At 39.7% G+C, this 18,639-nt stretch overlaps 1 protein-coding gene across 3 annotated transcripts in view; it reads left to right on the top strand.

The window, feature by feature from the left end:
* The window catches only part of TEAD3 (TEA domain transcription factor 3), a 108,677-nt gene that overhangs the window by 71,539 nt on the left and 18,499 nt on the right, over positions 1-18,639 (top strand). Inside the window, exons 3-5 of one of the 3 annotated variants that reach the window (XM_087719896.1) lie at positions 13,124-13,188; positions 16,683-16,745; positions 16,875-16,937. In XM_087719896.1, the coding sequence (XP_087576022.1) occupies positions 13,124-13,188; positions 16,683-16,745; positions 16,875-16,937 (191 nt within the window). The remainder of the gene's footprint in view (positions 1-13,123; positions 13,189-16,682; positions 16,746-16,874; positions 16,938-18,639) is intronic. The other 2 variants (XM_087719897.1, XM_087719898.1) reach the window with 2 other exon arrangements.

Here is an 18,639-nt window from a genome sequence, read left to right as displayed (position 1 = left end):
CCCTTTGTACTAATACTAGTATTTGTTTTTTTTTCTTTCTCTTGAAGGCTTTAATCCTGGGTACATCAGAACTGCATCCTATAAAATAAAGTATAAACAATCATTGCATTGCTCCTTCCCACTTATCTGTTCTACCAGTGTTCCTTTTGTGATGTCATAATCCTATACTTGTGACCTCAAAGGAATATTTCCATGGGAATGATTGTTCTGTTAGCAACACCAAGTTAATAATCTTGCCAAATGAATCAGGGCTAGGGAGGTAACTGCCTGTTGCTTTAAGCACAACATTGTTTTTGTCAAAGCCTGCTTAATTGAGCTTGTTTAAGTCAAGGTTTGAGCTTCCTTAAGCATAACAATGTATTTTTTTTTCTCTGATAATGCAAGCTTATTTTGTCCTTAATTTGGGGATAGGAGATAAGCAGCTATGAGTTAAAGCAGTGGTCTCCAACCTTGGCAACTTTAAGACCTGTGGACTTCAACTCCCAGAGTTCCTCAGCCAGCTTAGCTTAGCTGGCTGAGGAACTCTGGGAGTTGAAGTCCACAGGTCTTAAAGTTGCCAAGGTTGGAGACCACTGAGTTAAAGGATCATATGAAAATGGGTACATACATTTTCCTCTATTTTTATGATACTTTAAAATCTAAGATATAGCTCTTTTACCTTACTTTTATTGCACAGATGAGGCCATGATACATTAATCTTTCCTTTATGATTGGAATGGCGGTTGCCAATTTCTTGGGAAGGACTCACCCAGATGGGATCATTTAATGGGATCACCCAGATGGGATCAATATCCCAGGCCACTCTTCAACTAAGTAATTGGTTCGGATGCTGATATGAAATATGGCTGCTGAAAATGATTGGCAAAAGTTGTGGTGCTTACTTAGCTCTCCCTTTAAATTAAATTATACTGTAGGTTGTTATTCTAATGGTTATTCCGTAAGCATGATGAGGGCCTCCATACTGTGATTACCCTACTGATGACCATTGTATAGTAAACTAACTATTTGTTGCTTTGAAGTTGTCTATCCAGCTCTGTTAATACTCTAAAAATAAAAATACTATTACATGAAAAGCCTGTCCCTAAATGGGCTATATATTTCCATGTTGTGGAAATTAATCAGTTTTGCAAATATACTTGGTTTTATTTCATTTGCTTGTAAGGCCAACTAAAGGAATTGGTTAGATACCTGGCCTAGGTATTTCTTTTAAGGACTTGTTTTTCTGATTGAAGTACTCCTGTTTTGCATCATTCTGTAATTAAGAAGAGAGACTGCAAAAGGAACTGGACTTTTCTATTTCATACGAAGATAGACTTAAGAAGCTGCCACATTGCACCTTAGCTTCCTTTAGCCAACTCCTCTGAGCACAATTTAGCAGAGCAACACAAGCTGAGAACTCTTGAAAGGAATGGAAGATTTCTGGACAGACGGTTTAAAAAAGATTTCTCTAGAAATATCTGGAGTACTGCTGGGAAGTTTGCCCTTTGTTCTTCAAACCAAGCATACAAACTGGTTTTTCCAGCCACTTGGAGGCATCTGGCAATCACTTAAAGAAACAGCAACCCTGCTCTGCCTTTGCTTTTCTAACCTGACAACTTAAGAACTGGTATTTTAGATTTGGCTTCATACTAACTCGTTTTTTCTCTTACTCAGTAGCACTTTAGTCCGTACTTTGCTTGCAATAAGTAGAATGGAGTCATGCTTTCTTGTTGGCTACCCTCTGAAAATATTTGGAGGAAGGAACTACTCAATTAATACGCTTATCTTTTTATGTAAGATGGGAGAAGATGCTTGATTAATGGGTTCCAATGTAGGCATCCTGTTTCTTTAAACCCTGTTCTGTTTGCAAGAGGCTGCCTTGGAAGAGGGTCCCTAATCTCTTTGATTAGAAGGAAGCTTGAAGTACTAGATCATGGGTGTCAAACTCGGGGCATCACATTGTCATCACATGATGTTTTGTAATGTTTTCCCAATTCATGGAGTTGAGGTGGGTGTGGCCTGCGCGTGATGCATCCGGCCCACAGGCCGCCAGTTTGATACCCCTGCACTAAATACTCCGTTAAGTATTCTGTTAAGGTTCCCAGATAGGGCTTTGGGTACTGCACTGCTCCCTTGTAGCAAGTAAACTGCAGTGCTGTTTTGAACAGTGTGGGTTGTAATAACAACAGTGGCAGCACCAATTGCTGAAGTACTGACTGAAATGGGCTTTAGGATTTCTGTCCATAACATTTTATGCTTAACTTTGATTTATATGGCAGCAATGATTGCCCATAATGGCCACTGATTCAAGCTGACCGTTTGAGAAAGACTAAACAAGTCAGAAGCTGATAGCTCACTCTGCAAATATTTTTGGATAACAAAGTTGCATGTTAGTCATCAGAATCTCTTGCACACTTCCAGTTTAATGATAGATTGGATAATGGACTAAAAGTGCTCTTTAAAATAATAAATGCCTTATAGCTTTGTCTTTACTCTTCCACTGTTGTGAGAGAAACCTTTGACATAGTAGGTCTGGGTCAGGCATCCATGAAGAGATCTCCTCTCTGGATTTATTCCTGGGCACACACAGACATCTAGATCTTGGATTCATCAGAAAATACTTTTCTGCTTTACTCTGCAGGAGTAGCTTCTGGACACACATATGCATAGGAAGTAGATTTTGGGAATGCCTTGAAGTAGCCATGCATAGCAAAGAAGCTGCAGCTACTTCACTTTGTGTAGAGCACAGGTGTCAAACTTGCAGTGTCACGTGACATTTCTCGATGTTTTGCCCTTTCGCGGAGCTGGGCTGTGTGTGGCCCGTGCGTGAAGCATCCAGCCCCATGGGCTGCTAGTTTGACAACTCTGGTGTAGAGGATTCAGAAGGATGCTTTTCACAATGCCTCATAAATCATTTTCACAGGCCTGGTATATTGTCATTCTCTGAAATGCTTCAGATGCCAATTTGTTAATACTTGGATTTTAAGAAACAAGCTTTTTTTGTGAGGTGCTCAGGTCCTCAATCACGCAAGCAACATAAGCTCTCAGCCCCACTTGCGTGAGCAACGGGTGCTCGTGTGCACAGACGTGTCCACCCATTCCCACAAAACCATCCCCTCTCCCACCTCCAGGCCTCCAACCAAGAAAGGGCTGCTGAACCTTAGTTCATGTGTTATATTTCTACAAGACATGTAGTAATGAATATTGTAAATGATCAGATGAAGAAAAGAAGTTATGTGAAACTAGAAATAATATTTCATTTTTCAAGAAATGATACAGTGCACTCTAGAATTGTATTTTCATATGAAAAAACATGTAGGGCAGGTGATCATTTTTTAGAGTGTGTGCCAATGATCATAGACATGTAATCTCTGCCTAAATAACCATGGATTGTTCTGGAATAGTGATGCTGTAGAATGAATTCTTTTCTGTGTCTAGTGTATGCTAGGCTCTGCAAACAATACACTGGGTGCACTTCTATAATAATAATAATAATTGTAAGTATAATATCTAACCTTGCATATCAGCATGCCAATCTGGAGTATTTTGCCCATTACCTTAAAAAACCCATTTGCACCTGGATGTTCCCAGCAAAGCCAGCCTGCAGCAACTCGAACCAAGCCCATGTTGTTTGTTGGAAATACACAAAGCTGTGCGCCGAACATCTAACAATTGACTGGTAAAACCTTATATGAGGCTGTTCTTGGAAAAGTACTCTCAGCTGTAGAGAGATTGATTTTGGTAGGACGTTTCCTTCCATAACGTTCTAACCATGGGTGAGTCCAAAGGCAGTTGGAGAACGAGCTTCTGCAGAATCATAGGCAGCTTTATTCAGGGCAGATGCTAGAAGTAGGATGCCTCAGGAATCTCAGACCACTATCTAAATGCCTACGATAAATGTCTCATACTTGGCTAAAGGGTGGGCCCAACTATTGACACAGGAACTGATCTCCCAGCTGCTGTGAGGAGTGACTGAGGAGAAGGAGGGAGAGCTGCTGACCTGTGGTAACCTGGAGCCCTTGAACGATGGCCAGTGTGCAAGTGTGAGGAGAGAGTCTGGGCCGTGTATAGCAAGGGGCATTTCTTTCTCCTCTGGTGGGGCAGAGAGCTTAGGCAGCTCACAGGAAACTGGCTCTGCACTTGACTTGCCCCAGACAGCAGGTGTAACTTGAGTTGTGCACCACCAAGGCTGGTATGCTACTAAAGGCTGATTGGCTGGAAGGCTGCCCCACTAGGTTATTTTTAACAGAGCTGTCCAACTGGTTCACGTGGTGGTGTCAGGGAAGAGGAATTTGCGGAATGTAGTAATTTGGAGGAGGACGTGCCCTCCGAGAGGGAATGGCACAGCCTCTGGTGAATCACGGGACTGGGACAGCTGAGCAGAGGCAGGCCTGCAGTGTCTGCCTGCCGGTAACTGGAAGAGACAGTTAGCCATGGCAGGTGCCCAGGAAAGGGAAGAGCTGCTCTGACACTTTTTACTATCATCAGCACAATAGATATTGGATAGCCTAGAGAGGGGGAGGATTTCCACAAGGGTGTATTTCTGTGCTTGCACTCCTATCTTAATATTCTTCCTTTCGAAAAATCCTCTTGACATTTTACTTTGGATTTGCAGAATGCCAAACACTTTTAGATTGTTTACTTTGCAACAATTCCTGTGAGGTATATTATGTTTGTAGATTCACAACAATTCCAAAAAATATAAAAGTTGTCTGAGGATCACAATGCTTGATTGTTTTAATGAAAAGCAGTCAGTGAAGGCTAGTAGTTAATCAAAAGAGCAGGAAAATGGAAAATAGCTAGTTAATTCCATCCCCTCCAAATGTTTAGTGCCAGCAAGTTATTCTCTTCTTCTGTCAACTGGAGAAGGGACTCCTAGCCCTTGGATCTTCAAGCCATCCCTTCCCTTGCTCTTAACTGTTTCTATTCTTTCAGTTACTATCTGTTATAGCTATATTTTATTTTTTAAACAGGTGGCTGCAAATGTTTCCCAGGTGAAAACCATCATGTCTCATCTTCATTAATCACTAAGGCTCAGGAACGATGAGTTAACTTTTCTTTGCAGGACTTCCGATATCAAATCATGTAATCATGGGCAACTTTTCTCAATAAACCTTGTCAGATTTGATTTGAAAGAAAGTTACATGTGGATTGGAGGCATGTATTATTAATGTTCATTATTTTTATTTGTTAAATATGTAACCTTTTTTTTCACTGAACAAAACTATCCTTTTCAAACTTTCCTAACATAGCCGTGAAAGCCACCCAGATGACCTTGGGCCAGTCACTCTCTCACCCCAACTCAGTGTGGTTGTTGTGCGGAAAATATGAGGAGAAAAGCATGTTGGATATGTTCAGCACCTTAAGTTATTTGTAAGATAACTTACATTCCATCATTTCTAATATCCTGTAGCAACTTAAACTAGCCTATTTCCAATGGGGCCCTTACTGGTCTCATCTGAAGATGTTCAGAAGGGGGGAATCAAATGTGAAAAGATAGAACCATGAAGTAAATGAGTTGAATCTTTCTTAAGTCAAACATATTGAATGAAATTAGGATTCAATGTATAGCAGATGATTTGCAGTGTGGAACAGAGGTGGTATTCAGCAGGTTCTAACCAGTTCTGGAGAACCGGTAGCGGAAATTCTGAGCAGTTCGGAGAACCGGTAAACACCACCTCTGACTGGTCCCATCCCCATCTATTCTCTGCCTCCTGGGTCCTAGCTGATTGGGAGGAAATGGGGATTTTGCGCTAACCTTACCCTGGAGTAGGGAGGGAATAAAGATTTTACAGCATCCTTCCCCTGCCATGCCCACCAAGCCACAGCCACAGAACCAGTAATAAAATTTCTTGAATCCCACCACTTGTGTGGAACATAGTTTTAATTCAAAAATGTTAACTTTGATCAGGGACAAGGTTTATCAAGAAACATCATGGTTTGGATTATTAAGAAATGGCTGTTCTGCTACTAGGGTGTTAATGGTTGTGAAAGTACAGACAAGAGAGACTTTGAGACTAGGTATATCATTCTTCTTATGTAGCAGAATTCTTGTAGTGTTCTTAAACTACATATTTTAGAGCACACATTCCCTTCAACTAAAGGAGATAACAGGCATTCTGCTTTAAAATATTTTGTTTTCTTTATCCAGGATTTTAGATTTTTTCCCCTTATTACGTCTTGATTAACATTTCCTACACTGGAGATCTCATCCTGTGACAGAAGAATTTTTGTAGAGTTTTTTTTGTTCTTAAAACCCAGTGAATCCTTTAAAAAGTACAGAAAGTAATAAATATTACATCTGTTCTTCCTTTCAAACAGTTGTTTGCTTCCACATTTGAATTGTTCTCTCTTTTGCCAGTTCTCCTGCATATTCCATACAGTACAGAGTATGCAATTCAGTCGTTTAACAGAAGTTGAATAATATGGGAGCTCTGAATAGGAAGGTGCTTCTTTCATTCTATATTCTGGCATCTATCAGCTGAGGCAAGCGAAGATGTTACCTATAACCATGGTGGCACAATGCTTAGAACTCAGTATTGCAGGCAATTTCTGCTGACTGCCAGCGGTTCGGCAGTTCAATTCTCACAGACTCAAGGTTGACTCAGTCTTCCATCCTTCCAAGGTCAATAAAATGAGGACCCAGATTGTTGGTGGCAAAACCGCTTAGATAGGGCTGTAAAGTGGTATATAAGTCTAAGTGCTATTGTTATTGCTGTAGAAGGATCACTTCTATGTATATGATCAGTAGATGATCAGTAGATAATCATCAGTAGAAGAGCAACAAAAACTGGAGGCCAAAACTGGAGGCTAAAACATAAAGAACGGTTGGTGGAATTGAGTACTTCTAGTTTAATAAAAAGACGGACCAGGAATGAGTGACATGATAGGAGCATTCCAATATCTAAGAGATTGCCACAAAGTACAGGGAGTCAACCTATTCTCCAAAGCACCTGAAGGCAAGACAGTGGATGGAAACTAATCAAGGAGAGAACAATTTCCTGACAGTTAGAACAGTTAATCAGTGGAACAACTTGTGTGGGTGCTCCAACATTGGCGGTTTTTAAGAAGACATTTGACAATTTGTCTGAAATGGTACAGGGCAGTGATGGTGAACCTTTTTGTAAAGATGTGCCAAAATTGTGTGTGCGTGCTGTTGCGCATGCATGCATGCCCACACCCGCAATCCAATGCGCCCCACCCACCTGTGCACGTGTACGCAACTCCCCCATGGGGGGGGAGTTTTCATCCTCCCCGGTCTCCAGAGGCTTTCCTGAAGCCTGGGGAGGATGAAAATGGTCACACACACACACACACACACACACACACACACACACACACCGGAAGCCCTCCAGAAGCCAGAAACGGATCATTTCTGAAGTTCTGTTGGGCCAGTTTTTCGCCCTCCCCAGGCTCCAGAGTCTTTCCTGAAGCCTGGGGAGGGCAAAAACAGCCTCCCTCGGCCCTCTGAAAAATCAGTTGGCCGGCAAATATGGCTCCTCGTGCCACCTGGGGCATACATGCCATAGATTAGCCATCACAGGTATAGGGCTTTCTGCCTGAGCAGGGGGTTGGACTAGAAGATCTCCAAGGTCCCTTCCAACTCTTTTATTCTGTTAGTCTCTTTTTGGTGAGCTGGGTCCTGCATTCCAAGGGTCACTCCTCTTGTAATTCTGAAGCTTATCTGTGTGCTGAACTTAATCAGTAAATGGATGAGAATGAAACATCATTTGTATTAGAGTATATCTTATTACAGCTACTGAGGCAGTTTATTATAGAATAGAATAGAATAGAATAGAATAGAATAGAATAGAATAGAATAATTTATTTGCCAAGTGTGATTGGATACACAAGGAATTTGTCTTTGGTGCATATGCTCTCCATGTACATAAAAAGACAAGATACATTCGTCAAGAATCATAAGGTACAACACTTAATCACAGTCATAGGATACACATTTTGCTGATTGTTTTCCAGTTTTTCAGTATCAGAATAATGCTACAATTGTAACTAGTAGTCTCATAATAATCAGGTCTGTTTGCCCCTCACTACCTTCATATGTAGTGAAATGGTGAGTCATTTTGTATGTCTTGATCTTTATTAAGATTGAAGGTGTGCGTATTTCTGTGTCTGTGTGTATTTGGCTATGTACCGGAAACACTAATATTTCTTATTTTCCAAGAAGTACAACTGCAAATTTCAGTTTACTTTTGCTGCTGTTCTGGCAAGTCAGGAAGGTACGAAATAGGAAATGAAGCAGCAGTAAACTAGGAAATCAATCACAACAGCAGAGAAGAACAGCCTTCTATTTAAACATCAGTTCAGTTCTCAGTCTTACTGTCAATGGCAACTTCATTTCCTTCCTTTCAAACTTTAACTCAGGAGTTACATCTTGATCATAACATGAGAGAGTCTTCTTTAACCCAAGACTTTTTGGATGTGTTGGATTAAAATGTCCATGATGTTCAGCCAGCATAATTGTGTTGGTTGAAGATAATGGAATAGATGGACTAACATTTTTAGAAGGCTCCACACTGAGAAAGGCTTCAAAGGATGAACAAGGCAGCATTTGCTGGCAGTGCTCCTATAGAAAATATCAAAAAACAAATTCTGAGGCAAGAAATTTGTCCCACAACTGTCCTGGATGAATTCTGCAGAAAGGAAAAATGCCCTTATCTTCTGAAAGTAGAAATGGGATTGAATAATCCTTTCGTACAGCAAGTATGGTCTGTTGAGAAAGGAAGGAAGTCGTCTCCTCACCAAAAAGTCAATGCAAACTTCAGATTTTGGCACATCTATGTTATATGAAATGTAAGACTTTTATAGAACAATAGAAAGAATGGAGGCATATTTTAAACAAATATTTAAAAGATACCAAAATAGACAGACATGGGATTTTTATCTAATATACTGACTTGGCACATTTTTCAGATGTTGAATGTTATAAACCAGGAGGAAAATTTTCCATAAACAAAGTATTAAGTTGCCTAAATCAAAGAAGTTAGAGCATTAGAAAGTCATAAGTTTTTTATCCCAGGTGGTGGGCACGCAGCTCACATTCATGGAAACAATGATTCAGTCAGTACAGGAACTGGACATCCTGAGTCAATTAAAGCACCCCTCCTTTCCCCAAAAAGAAACATTTATTTGATGTACTGTGATGTCAGATCCCACGTGGGTGACAGCCAGTTGAAAGCAATTGTTTGAAAATGTCTGGTTAAAGATCAGCTAGTGAACATGCATATGTAGTGTAAGGAAATAAGCAGGAGGGGGCGGGGGGCGGATGCCAATTGAATGTTACTCAGACAAAGAAGTTGCAATTTGAGATTATTTTACCAAGCTGTTTGTTAGGAAGGCCTCAGCAGCAAGGCACAATTGTAGCACAACTGAAAAAGAGCAAGAGGGCTTGGAAGTATGGTGGAAGGATTGACCCACAACTATTCAGCCTTATTCAGTTCTGCTGCCTATATTATTTCGTGAGACAAGATGCCCAGTTTCAGGTAGACTCAAGGGCAGAAGCAGTATGGTTGCATTTTCCGAAACTGATGGGTCATGATAAATGGCTATTTTTAAATAGGTCACACATGCATTTAAAAATCATAACCTTTTGAATCAGTGCAATTTTCAGATGATAACTTTGGATTGTAAAAATTGCTACAGAATTGCTGTAAAGGTAAAGGTTCCTCCGCACATGCATGCTAGTCATTTCCAACTCTAGGGGGCGGTGCTCATCTCCATTTCTAAGCTGAAGAGCCAGCACTGTACGAAGACGTCTCCCTGGTCATGTGGCCAGTATAATTAAATGTCAAAGGCGCACAGAGCACTGTTATTTTCCCACCAAAGTGGCCCCTATTTTTCTACTTGAATTTTTTATGTGCTTTCGAACTGCTAGGTTGGAAGAAGCTGGGACAAGTAACTGGAGCTCACTCCGTTACGTGGCACTAGGGATTCGAACCACTGAACTGCCAACCTTTCTGATTGACAAGCTCAGGGTCTTAGCCACTGAGCCACCGTATCCCACTATTGCTGTATTTTGCTGTAATGGCTGTAGCCATAGACAATTGCTATGCTTGTTCATAGCATAGCTGTATTTCAGATTTTACCACTGAATATTAGTAGATTTTTTTATGTACCTAATAAAATATCAAGTTCTAAGAGAAGAAATAAACTTAAAATTAGGCATTTGTTTCATTACTTATTTCATGAACAAAGTAATTAACATAGTGTGAAAAAGTTATTGCCCTGCTAGTTAGCTGGAAGATTACATAATTGAAAAAAATCAGGGTTAACCCTGCCCAAATAAATCTCCCAACCCGTGGTTCTTCTTATCATTGTGGAGTTTTCATTGCACAGATTCAGAGGCAGTTTATGCTAAGTTATTAATGCCTATCAATCTGGAAGCTGTTTCAAGGTCATTTCTTAAGCTTGAGATTCCAATAATAAGTAAGATGCAATATTGAAATGGAAAATCTGCTGGGACAATAGTGAATGTTCCCAAAAGCAACTGTCCTGTCAAAAATCACTTTAAAAGTTCAACATAAAATAATCCAGGGATCTGAAATCATATTTTTTTTGTATTGGCTAAAATTAAGCGTACATGATCTCACAGCCAGAAAAGTACCATGTTTCCCCAGAAATAAGACCAGGTCTTATATTACTTTTGCTACAAAAGATGCATTAGGGCTTATATTCTGGTTAGGTCTTCTTTTGGGGGAAATACAGTACTAATTGCATCCGTCTGGCTGATGATCTTAACTGGGGCTTTTTTGGGGATAGGGCTTATATTACAAGCATCCTAAAAAATCATGCTAGAGTTTATTTTCTGGTTGGGTCTTATTTTTCGGGGAAACAGGATAGCAATGTGGAAATCATGGCTGACCAGGAAGTACAATGAAGCTGATCTTAGGTTTGGCAAAAACTATGTGAATGTTCAAGTGGACCTTTGGAGAGATGAATCAAAAGTGGACTTTGTGGCTATATAGATTACACTATATCTAGCAAAGACAAAACACTGTGATTTATTGTAAAAGGTAATACCAAGCCCAGCAACTTTGTGATATGAGCATAACTTTGCTTGTTAAGACCCTGATGATGTGCCATAGTTGAAGGAAGCATGAATTCTGTTAGATAAAGCAATTTTTCAGGAAGAATTAAACCCTTTCTCCTCTTAAGTGGGACATGCAGCAAGAAAAAGATCCCAGGTTTATAAGCAACATTGTGGAGGGAAAAAATCATAATTTTGGAATGGCCAGAGCTAAGTCCAGGTTTAAAACTCCACGGAAGTATAATGCCAGGGTCTGAAATAAGCAGTTAATGTAGAAAACTTCCAAATATTATTGAATCGATACAAATAACCATGAATGAATGGATCCAAATTCCTACACAACAATGTGAGAGACTTGATAATTACAGGAAGCATTTGATTGCAGTTATTGCAGATAAACTAGTACAACCAGTCATTAAATCCAAGAAGGCAATTCTTTTTTTCCCCCGCACTGTCATTTTGCATGTTAGATGGCTTTTGTGCTTAACTTCATTTAAATCATCATCAACTATTTGTTCATTTAGGTTCCCTTCATATATTAAGAGAATCAACATTAAACTATGATAATATTCAGTGGTGAAAAAAATCAGAAAATGTAAAAGGGGCAAATATTTTTTTTCACAAAACTGTACATGAGTAGAATACAGTAGTAATACCAGGCTGCGGAACGCTGGGTAAAACTTTGAATAGGCCCCAATAGAAATGTGTATGCATGCGGACAACTCCTAAGTGGAACCAACTCTTATATTACATGTAGTCCAACTGACTTTCTTTCTCAGCCACCAAATGAAATAGAGCTAGTCTTCTGTTATTTTTTTTAAAAAAAACCAATGACAGGAACTGCATATATCAAGGGATATGCGCTGAGCCAGATGGCTTTTATGAAGGTATTGTTACTCTAGTATTCGGTATCATCCTTCTCTTTCCCTCTGATATGGGGCTGTTTGACTGGACGTAGCACCTGGTCTTGTCTGTAAAAAACTATGGTGATGGGGAGGGGAGAGAAGAGAAGAGACATGGTTGAGGGACTGTGATGTGACCTCATTTAAGACTTCTGTCCCCAAGGCTGAAAACCAAAGCTTTCCTTGAAAGGAAAACAGGACTCTGGCTTTGCCAGAAAAACCACACTTGCTTCAGCCTTAAACTTCTCTGTCTCTCTCTCTGTTCTAAGTTAGCTGCAAGGGCATTTCAGCCAGCTTTAGCCAATACCATCTGGTCCATCAAAATAAATCTGGCATGCTTCCCCAAACTATTCTTCTTCCATGTTGAGGGGGGGGAGGGAGACGAGGGAAAAGAAAGCTCCCAGCTGCTCTGACGTTTGAATTTAGATTGGCCACAGCTGGCCTGTAAAATGTGGAGCAAAAGCTCTTCTGCTTCAAATTAGGACAAAGAGGAGGTTGGGAAGGGCTCCTTTCAGAAGCCAGTGCCACTTAAAACATCCCAGTAGGTTGCACATCCTGTTGACTGTCACATATCAGACCTCAAACTCTGAGTATCCATACCTTCATATTTTACAGCTTTTTTTTAACATCCTCTTTTCTTCTCTATTATGAAAGTTCCATGGAGTCATGCATGAAACTAGGAAAGAGGGAAGGATGGTCCAAGCATGCTGTGATAGCTGAATTAAACATGGCAGAATAGGGCAAGAAATATTCTGGGTTCCCAGATTAGGCTACAAATCCTGGTCCTCAGAAATCCTATAATTTGTTTAAAGGGAACAATGACTTCCTAGGACCTAGGTAAATCTCTATGTGTCCCATGTTTGCATTGTTTTCTGAGTGTCCAGCTTAAGAATCAGGTTGTTTTCTTTTTTTGACAACATTATGGACAGATATGCACTATGGATATCTGGTTCAATGCATAAACAACCAGAGCCTCAAGCAGAGTTTTTTTTCAGGCCATCTTGTTCATTTAGAGAAGAGTTGCGTTAGTGCCATCTTCTGGTAAAATGTCATAACTGAGTTAGGAACAGGAATTTAGTTGTTTGTCAGCTTGAAGGATGTAAGGAAGGTAGATCAGAGGGCAGTCTTTTATTTCTAAGAAGTGGGACAAGAGAGGCTCTGCATTCATCATATTACATCTTTGCCTTTTCTGCTTTAGGACGCAATGAACTGATAGCAAGATACATCAAGCTACGGACAGGGAAGACAAGGACTAGAAAACAGGTAAAAATGCATTTCATGCTTGTCCCTTCAAAAAATGTGAAGAATAAATACACACACACACACGGACACAGACACACACACTGTAAATACTGTATATGTATATATGCATGTTTTTGATATATGCATGCTCCAGTGCTGTGATCTGGTATACTGTTAACTTATATAGTGGATATCTTAACTGACAAAAGTTTTGCCAAGATTAGAATGCAGTACTACTTCTGCTGACTGCCGGCTGCCTGCAATTTGGCAGTTCAAATCTCACCAGACTCAAGGTTGACTCAGCCTTCCATCTTTCTGAGGTTGGTAAAATGAGAACCCAGATTGTTGGATGCAATATGCTGACTCTGTAAACCGCTTAGAGAGGGCTGTAAAAGCACTATGAAGCGGTATGTAAGTCTAAGTGCTATTGCTATATATGTGATCTTTAAATTCTCATTTTGACTCAACCACTGGTTCCCTGTGAGATTTCTGTTTCATTTCTCTTAACATAGGTTTCTTATGGATGACAGCTATTTATCTCACACACAAAAATAGAATATCTTCAATCATTTGATTTCATATGGCTGGATTTATGTTTGAGAAACACTTTGTTTATTGCAAAATTTAATGTTTAGGAATTAAGAATGGCAACTCTAGTTACTAAGTCCGCTTGTCAGAGTTTTCCCAATATAGGTGATTTCCTGATATGTGGCCTTTAGCTTTCTTATTTCTGCAGTCAGCTATTGCTGAATATTCTAGAGGTGTAGTCTACACATCTGGAAGTTGCTGAGCTTTGGAAACACTGTTTCACACAATAAAAATTGACACTGGCTTTTAGCAAACCTTCCTTTTAGATTAGGCAGATTTGGAGACCTACTTAAGGACCATTTGATCCTGTAACAAAGCTGGAAAGAATCCTCAAGCAGAAGACCTGTTTAGCATACCAGTGAATGCAAACATGTCAGTGGAAACGATGAAGGGGTTTTATTAAAAATTAACAATTACTCTGTTTCCCTGAAAATAAGACCTCCCTGGATAATAAGCCCAATGGGACTTTTGAGCATGTGCGCTAAAATAAACCCTCCCCCCAAAATAAGCCCTCTCCAAAAATATTGCAACACAGCAACAGCCATGAGGTAACCACATTCGCCACCTCCTGCACCTCAAAAATAATAACCTCCCCCAAAATAAGGCCAACTGCTTATTTTGGGGGTCAAAAGAAAATAAGACCTTGTCTTATTTTTGGGAAAACACGGTATTATTAAGTTTTAATTTGGTAAAAGCTAAAGTTTCATATAAGTACTTTTACTTTACTTTATTTCATTTCACTTTTTCATTCTTAATTCCTTTGCCCCCTTAATATCACTCTTCCTCATTAATTTAACTTGGTGGAAATTTTTAAAAACAGGGGTGGAGGGAAGGGTTCTGACTAGCCAAGTTCTGGATTGTGAGAATTTGAAATCTACAGCCATAAGTAAAGAAAAACAACTACAAGAATGGGAAATATAAGAGAAAGATGAAAGGGGTTTTCTATTTCAGGGAGGGAGCGTTTATGCCAGTAAGAAATTTTGAACAAACAGTAAGAAATCTGTAATTCTTCCTTGTACGTGAGATTGCATACCACATTGTGAACAGTCTCGAGATGACTACTGGATCGTGACTGTTATTGCTAGGTGTGCCTAATTGAATCAGAAACTTTCATTCTTCTGGTCAATTTCAATCAAATTGAAGTGCAGTATAAAAAACAGAATCGGGATGGGAAATGTACCATGTGTATACCTATCCGATGGTCTTCTAGGTAATTTTATGAATGGAAAAAGAGTAGACATGTCACATGTGTTGCAAAAGCTGTCATGCTTGAAACTTCATTCTAACCTTTGTTTCCATTTTCTTCCTCTTCAAACATATAGGAGTAGCTTTTAGAATAATTACGGTTCATTAGTGGAGAGCGGCAGAAGGCTTTAATGGAACTCAGTGTTCGCTATGTTAAACTGCCGTGTGTGACATTAATGAAAGCTGTCTATTTGGAATAGGAAAATGATTGTTTCTAGAGTTCCAATCAATTCCTCCTATTTTAACTGTGGTTTATGTCCTTCCACAGTACAGTGAAATTGGAAATGCCAGTCCTACATCTGGGCTGATTTATCTAGGAATCTTTATTGGGCTGCCTAAAAGAACATCTTTCATGTTGAGCTATTTATCTTTACAGATATGATTCTCAGCTCCGAAGCTAACAGTCTATAACTTCCTGCTGAAACTGAAATCATATATAGCCAGGAAATGGTTTATAAGATAATTCTAAGCATATTTAAGGGGACTGCAAACTGTCCCGAGAGATTGGAGTGGATTGCAAACTATGTCACTATAAAACAGAACAGATTTCTTTTGGGTTTTTTTCCCTATTGCCTGGCTTATTGTATTTCATCAGCTCTCCCAATCATTGGAGATGTGCTCTGTATAGAGCTGTGTCTGTACAGAAATGTAACGTTTAAAATAAAATAAATGAATGTATATAGAGCAGTGTTTCTCAACCTTGGCAACTTGAAGATGTCTGGACTTCAACTCCCAGAATTCCCCAGCCAGCATTTGCTGGCTGGGGAATTCTGGGAGTTGAAGTCCAGACATCTTCAAGTTGCCAAGGTTGAGAAACACTGATATAGAGTGAGAAAAAAGACATTTCCATTGTCTGTTTTAAACACAGATTAAAGTTAATGGAGCTGTTAGGTAACAGAATTTACCTAACAGAATTCCTTCACCTATCCTTTGTATATAATATTCAATATTTTGTTAATGGAAAACTATGTGTTATGACTTCCTGAAAATATTATTTCATTATTCAGATATAATCAACCATAAATGTAATTTTTATTCAAAATATTGAACCAGTTTTCAAAGCCATAAACTCATATTTAATTTATATTCTGAAGAAGAACTTTATGTCTACCATTTTGCTCCCTAAAAGCAGTTTTGCAAACAGCTGAGAAATGTTTCACATTTTCTAGGTATCAGTATTTATCGTATCAAGAACTAATATTTTGAAGAACATTCCCATAAACAGTTTTGATTGTGTGAAAGGTAGTTCAGTTACCTGATTAAGAAAAATCAAATAAGTAAACAGGGGATTGCATAGTTGAGGAGAGTAGATGGGCCCGAAGCAGCAAAATAAATCAGAATTTCAGTAATTTCTGAAACCAATAAGATTAATAATGTATAGAAGTCCATGAGAAATAATAAAATTGAAAGTACTTGTTGCTGCCAAGAAACCTAAAAATGGTATTTCCTGGGAATATTTCCAAATGCTTCATTCAGCAAAATTACAGCAACTTCCTTCAACTGAATCTTTCAGTAAGCATTAACCGCGGTTTACCCTGCAAGCCGATATTATTCCGTCAGAACTTCAACTGGCTTAGGAGGCCAGTGAGTTTCACATGGGTGCTTAAAGCACTGTTGTCGATATGGGGTCATACCTTCATTCTTTTTGTGTTTTCCTTTTTGAATGACTTGGCGGGGCCTAGGTGTCCAGCCATATACAGGTTCTAGCTCGGAAGAAGGTGCGAGAGTACCAGGTTGGCATAAAGGTACGTTGGAGACCCTGCCCATGCATTCCATGGTATGTGAGCATGGGCAGCCCCCTCTCCTTCCTCTCCTTTCCTCTGGTTGACGGCTCTGCTGTTTTTCCCCCTCTCCTTCTGCTTTTCTCTCTGCAGGTCTCTAGCCACTTGCAGGTTCTAGCCAGACGGAAATCTCGTGAGATTCAGTCCAAGCTGAAGGTACGCGCTTCCCCAGCTTTCTCACCTTTAAGCCATGGCCCTGCTGCAGCTAACATACTGCATTCTGTTATTGCCACTCTGTTCCTTTTATGTCCTTGCCCCTTTTCCTTTGATCCTGGGATCAGATCAAAGCTAGAAATCTTGGAAGAGAGAGAGAGATGGTTGGTAGATGACATGGGGCATCTCTATGTGGCAGGATTTGAATAGGGCTGTGATCTAAAACAATTCATTTGGTGTCAAGTCAGTGAAAAAAACTGGAGAGTAAATGTCCAGTAAGAATTTTCCAGATTGGACTTTCAACCACTAGCTGTTGTTTTTCCATAAACACCTAGTGATACTATTAATCCTATCAGGTGATATTTGTTAATATGCCTTCCCCCGAACTCTTAACTATACAACCCTAAAAGTCTTAACAAAGCTAGCTATATAGAATGAATAATGGCCTATGATATGATGTGACAATTGCACACAGATAGTCCTCAACTTTCAACCACAACTGAGACCAACATTTCTCTGGCTGAGTGAGGTAGTTGAGTTTTGCCCCTTTTACAACCTTTCCTGCCATAGTTGTTAAGTGAATAACTGCAATTGGTAAATTAGTAACACAGTTGTTAAATGAATCTGGCTTCTCCATCGTCTTTGCTCTCAGAAGGTGGCAAAAGGAGATCACAAGACCTCAAGACACTGTAACCCTCAATAAATGCATTCCAGTTGCCAAGTGCTGGAAGTTTGATCACGTGACGATGGGGGTGCTGCAACGATTGTAAGTGTGAAAAACAGTTATGAGTCACTTTTTTCTGTTGTCACTTTGAACTATCACTAAATGAGCGGTTGTAAGTCAAGGACTACCTGTAGAGGGGTCTATAGGTGATAACCAGCACATTGAATTGCACTTGGAAGTCAAATGGTCACCAAGGCAGCTCACAAAGCAGCAAGATCATGCATGCATAACACAGTGCTGCTTTTACTGTCCACATTGCTATATAGATAGTCCTCAACATACAACCGTTCATTTAGTGATCATTCAAAGTTACAATAGCATTGGGGAAAAAGTGACTTATGGCCGTTTTTTACACTTACGGCTATTGTAGCGTCCCTGTGGTCATGTGATCAAAATTTAGATACTCGGCAACCGGTTCATATTTATGACAGCTGCACTGTCCCGGGGTCACATGATCCCCTTTTGTGTCCTTCTGACAAGTAAAGTCAATTGGGGGGGGGTGTCAGATTCAATTAACAGCCCTGTCACTAACTTAACAACTGCAGTGATTCACTTAACAACTGGGGCAAGAAAGGTCATAACATGGCGGCAAAACTCAATAAATGTGTCACCTAGCAATAGAAATTTTGGACTCAATTGTGGTCGTATGTTCGGGGCTACCTGTCTTCTGGACCAACCGTAGCTTCTGGGAGGACACCTCCCAAGTAGAAAATACACTGCCGTAATCCAGTGACGAAGTGACAAAAGGCATAAGCCACTCTGTTCAGGATGTACAATTGAGCATCATCTGCATATTGATGATGCCCAACTCCAGACAGTGGATAATCTTAACCAGCAATTGCGTGTTAAAATTAAATAAGAGGGAGCGTTGAGCCCTGCTATTATTATTAATTATATAACAATTATCTATAATGGCAATATGCGGTTATTAAGTTATTAGCTTGAATTTAGTTATTAAGTTATTAATGCGAGTGGGTTAGG

Source organism: Thamnophis sirtalis, unplaced genomic scaffold (assembly GCF_051295495.1).
Source record: "Thamnophis sirtalis isolate CommonGarterSnake01/CBP01778 unplaced genomic scaffold, rThaSir2_p1.2 scaffold_7, whole genome shotgun sequence".
NCBI lineage: Eukaryota > Metazoa > Chordata > Lepidosauria > Squamata > Natricidae > Thamnophis > Thamnophis sirtalis.
This window is presented reverse-complemented; position numbering and strand designations above follow the sequence as displayed.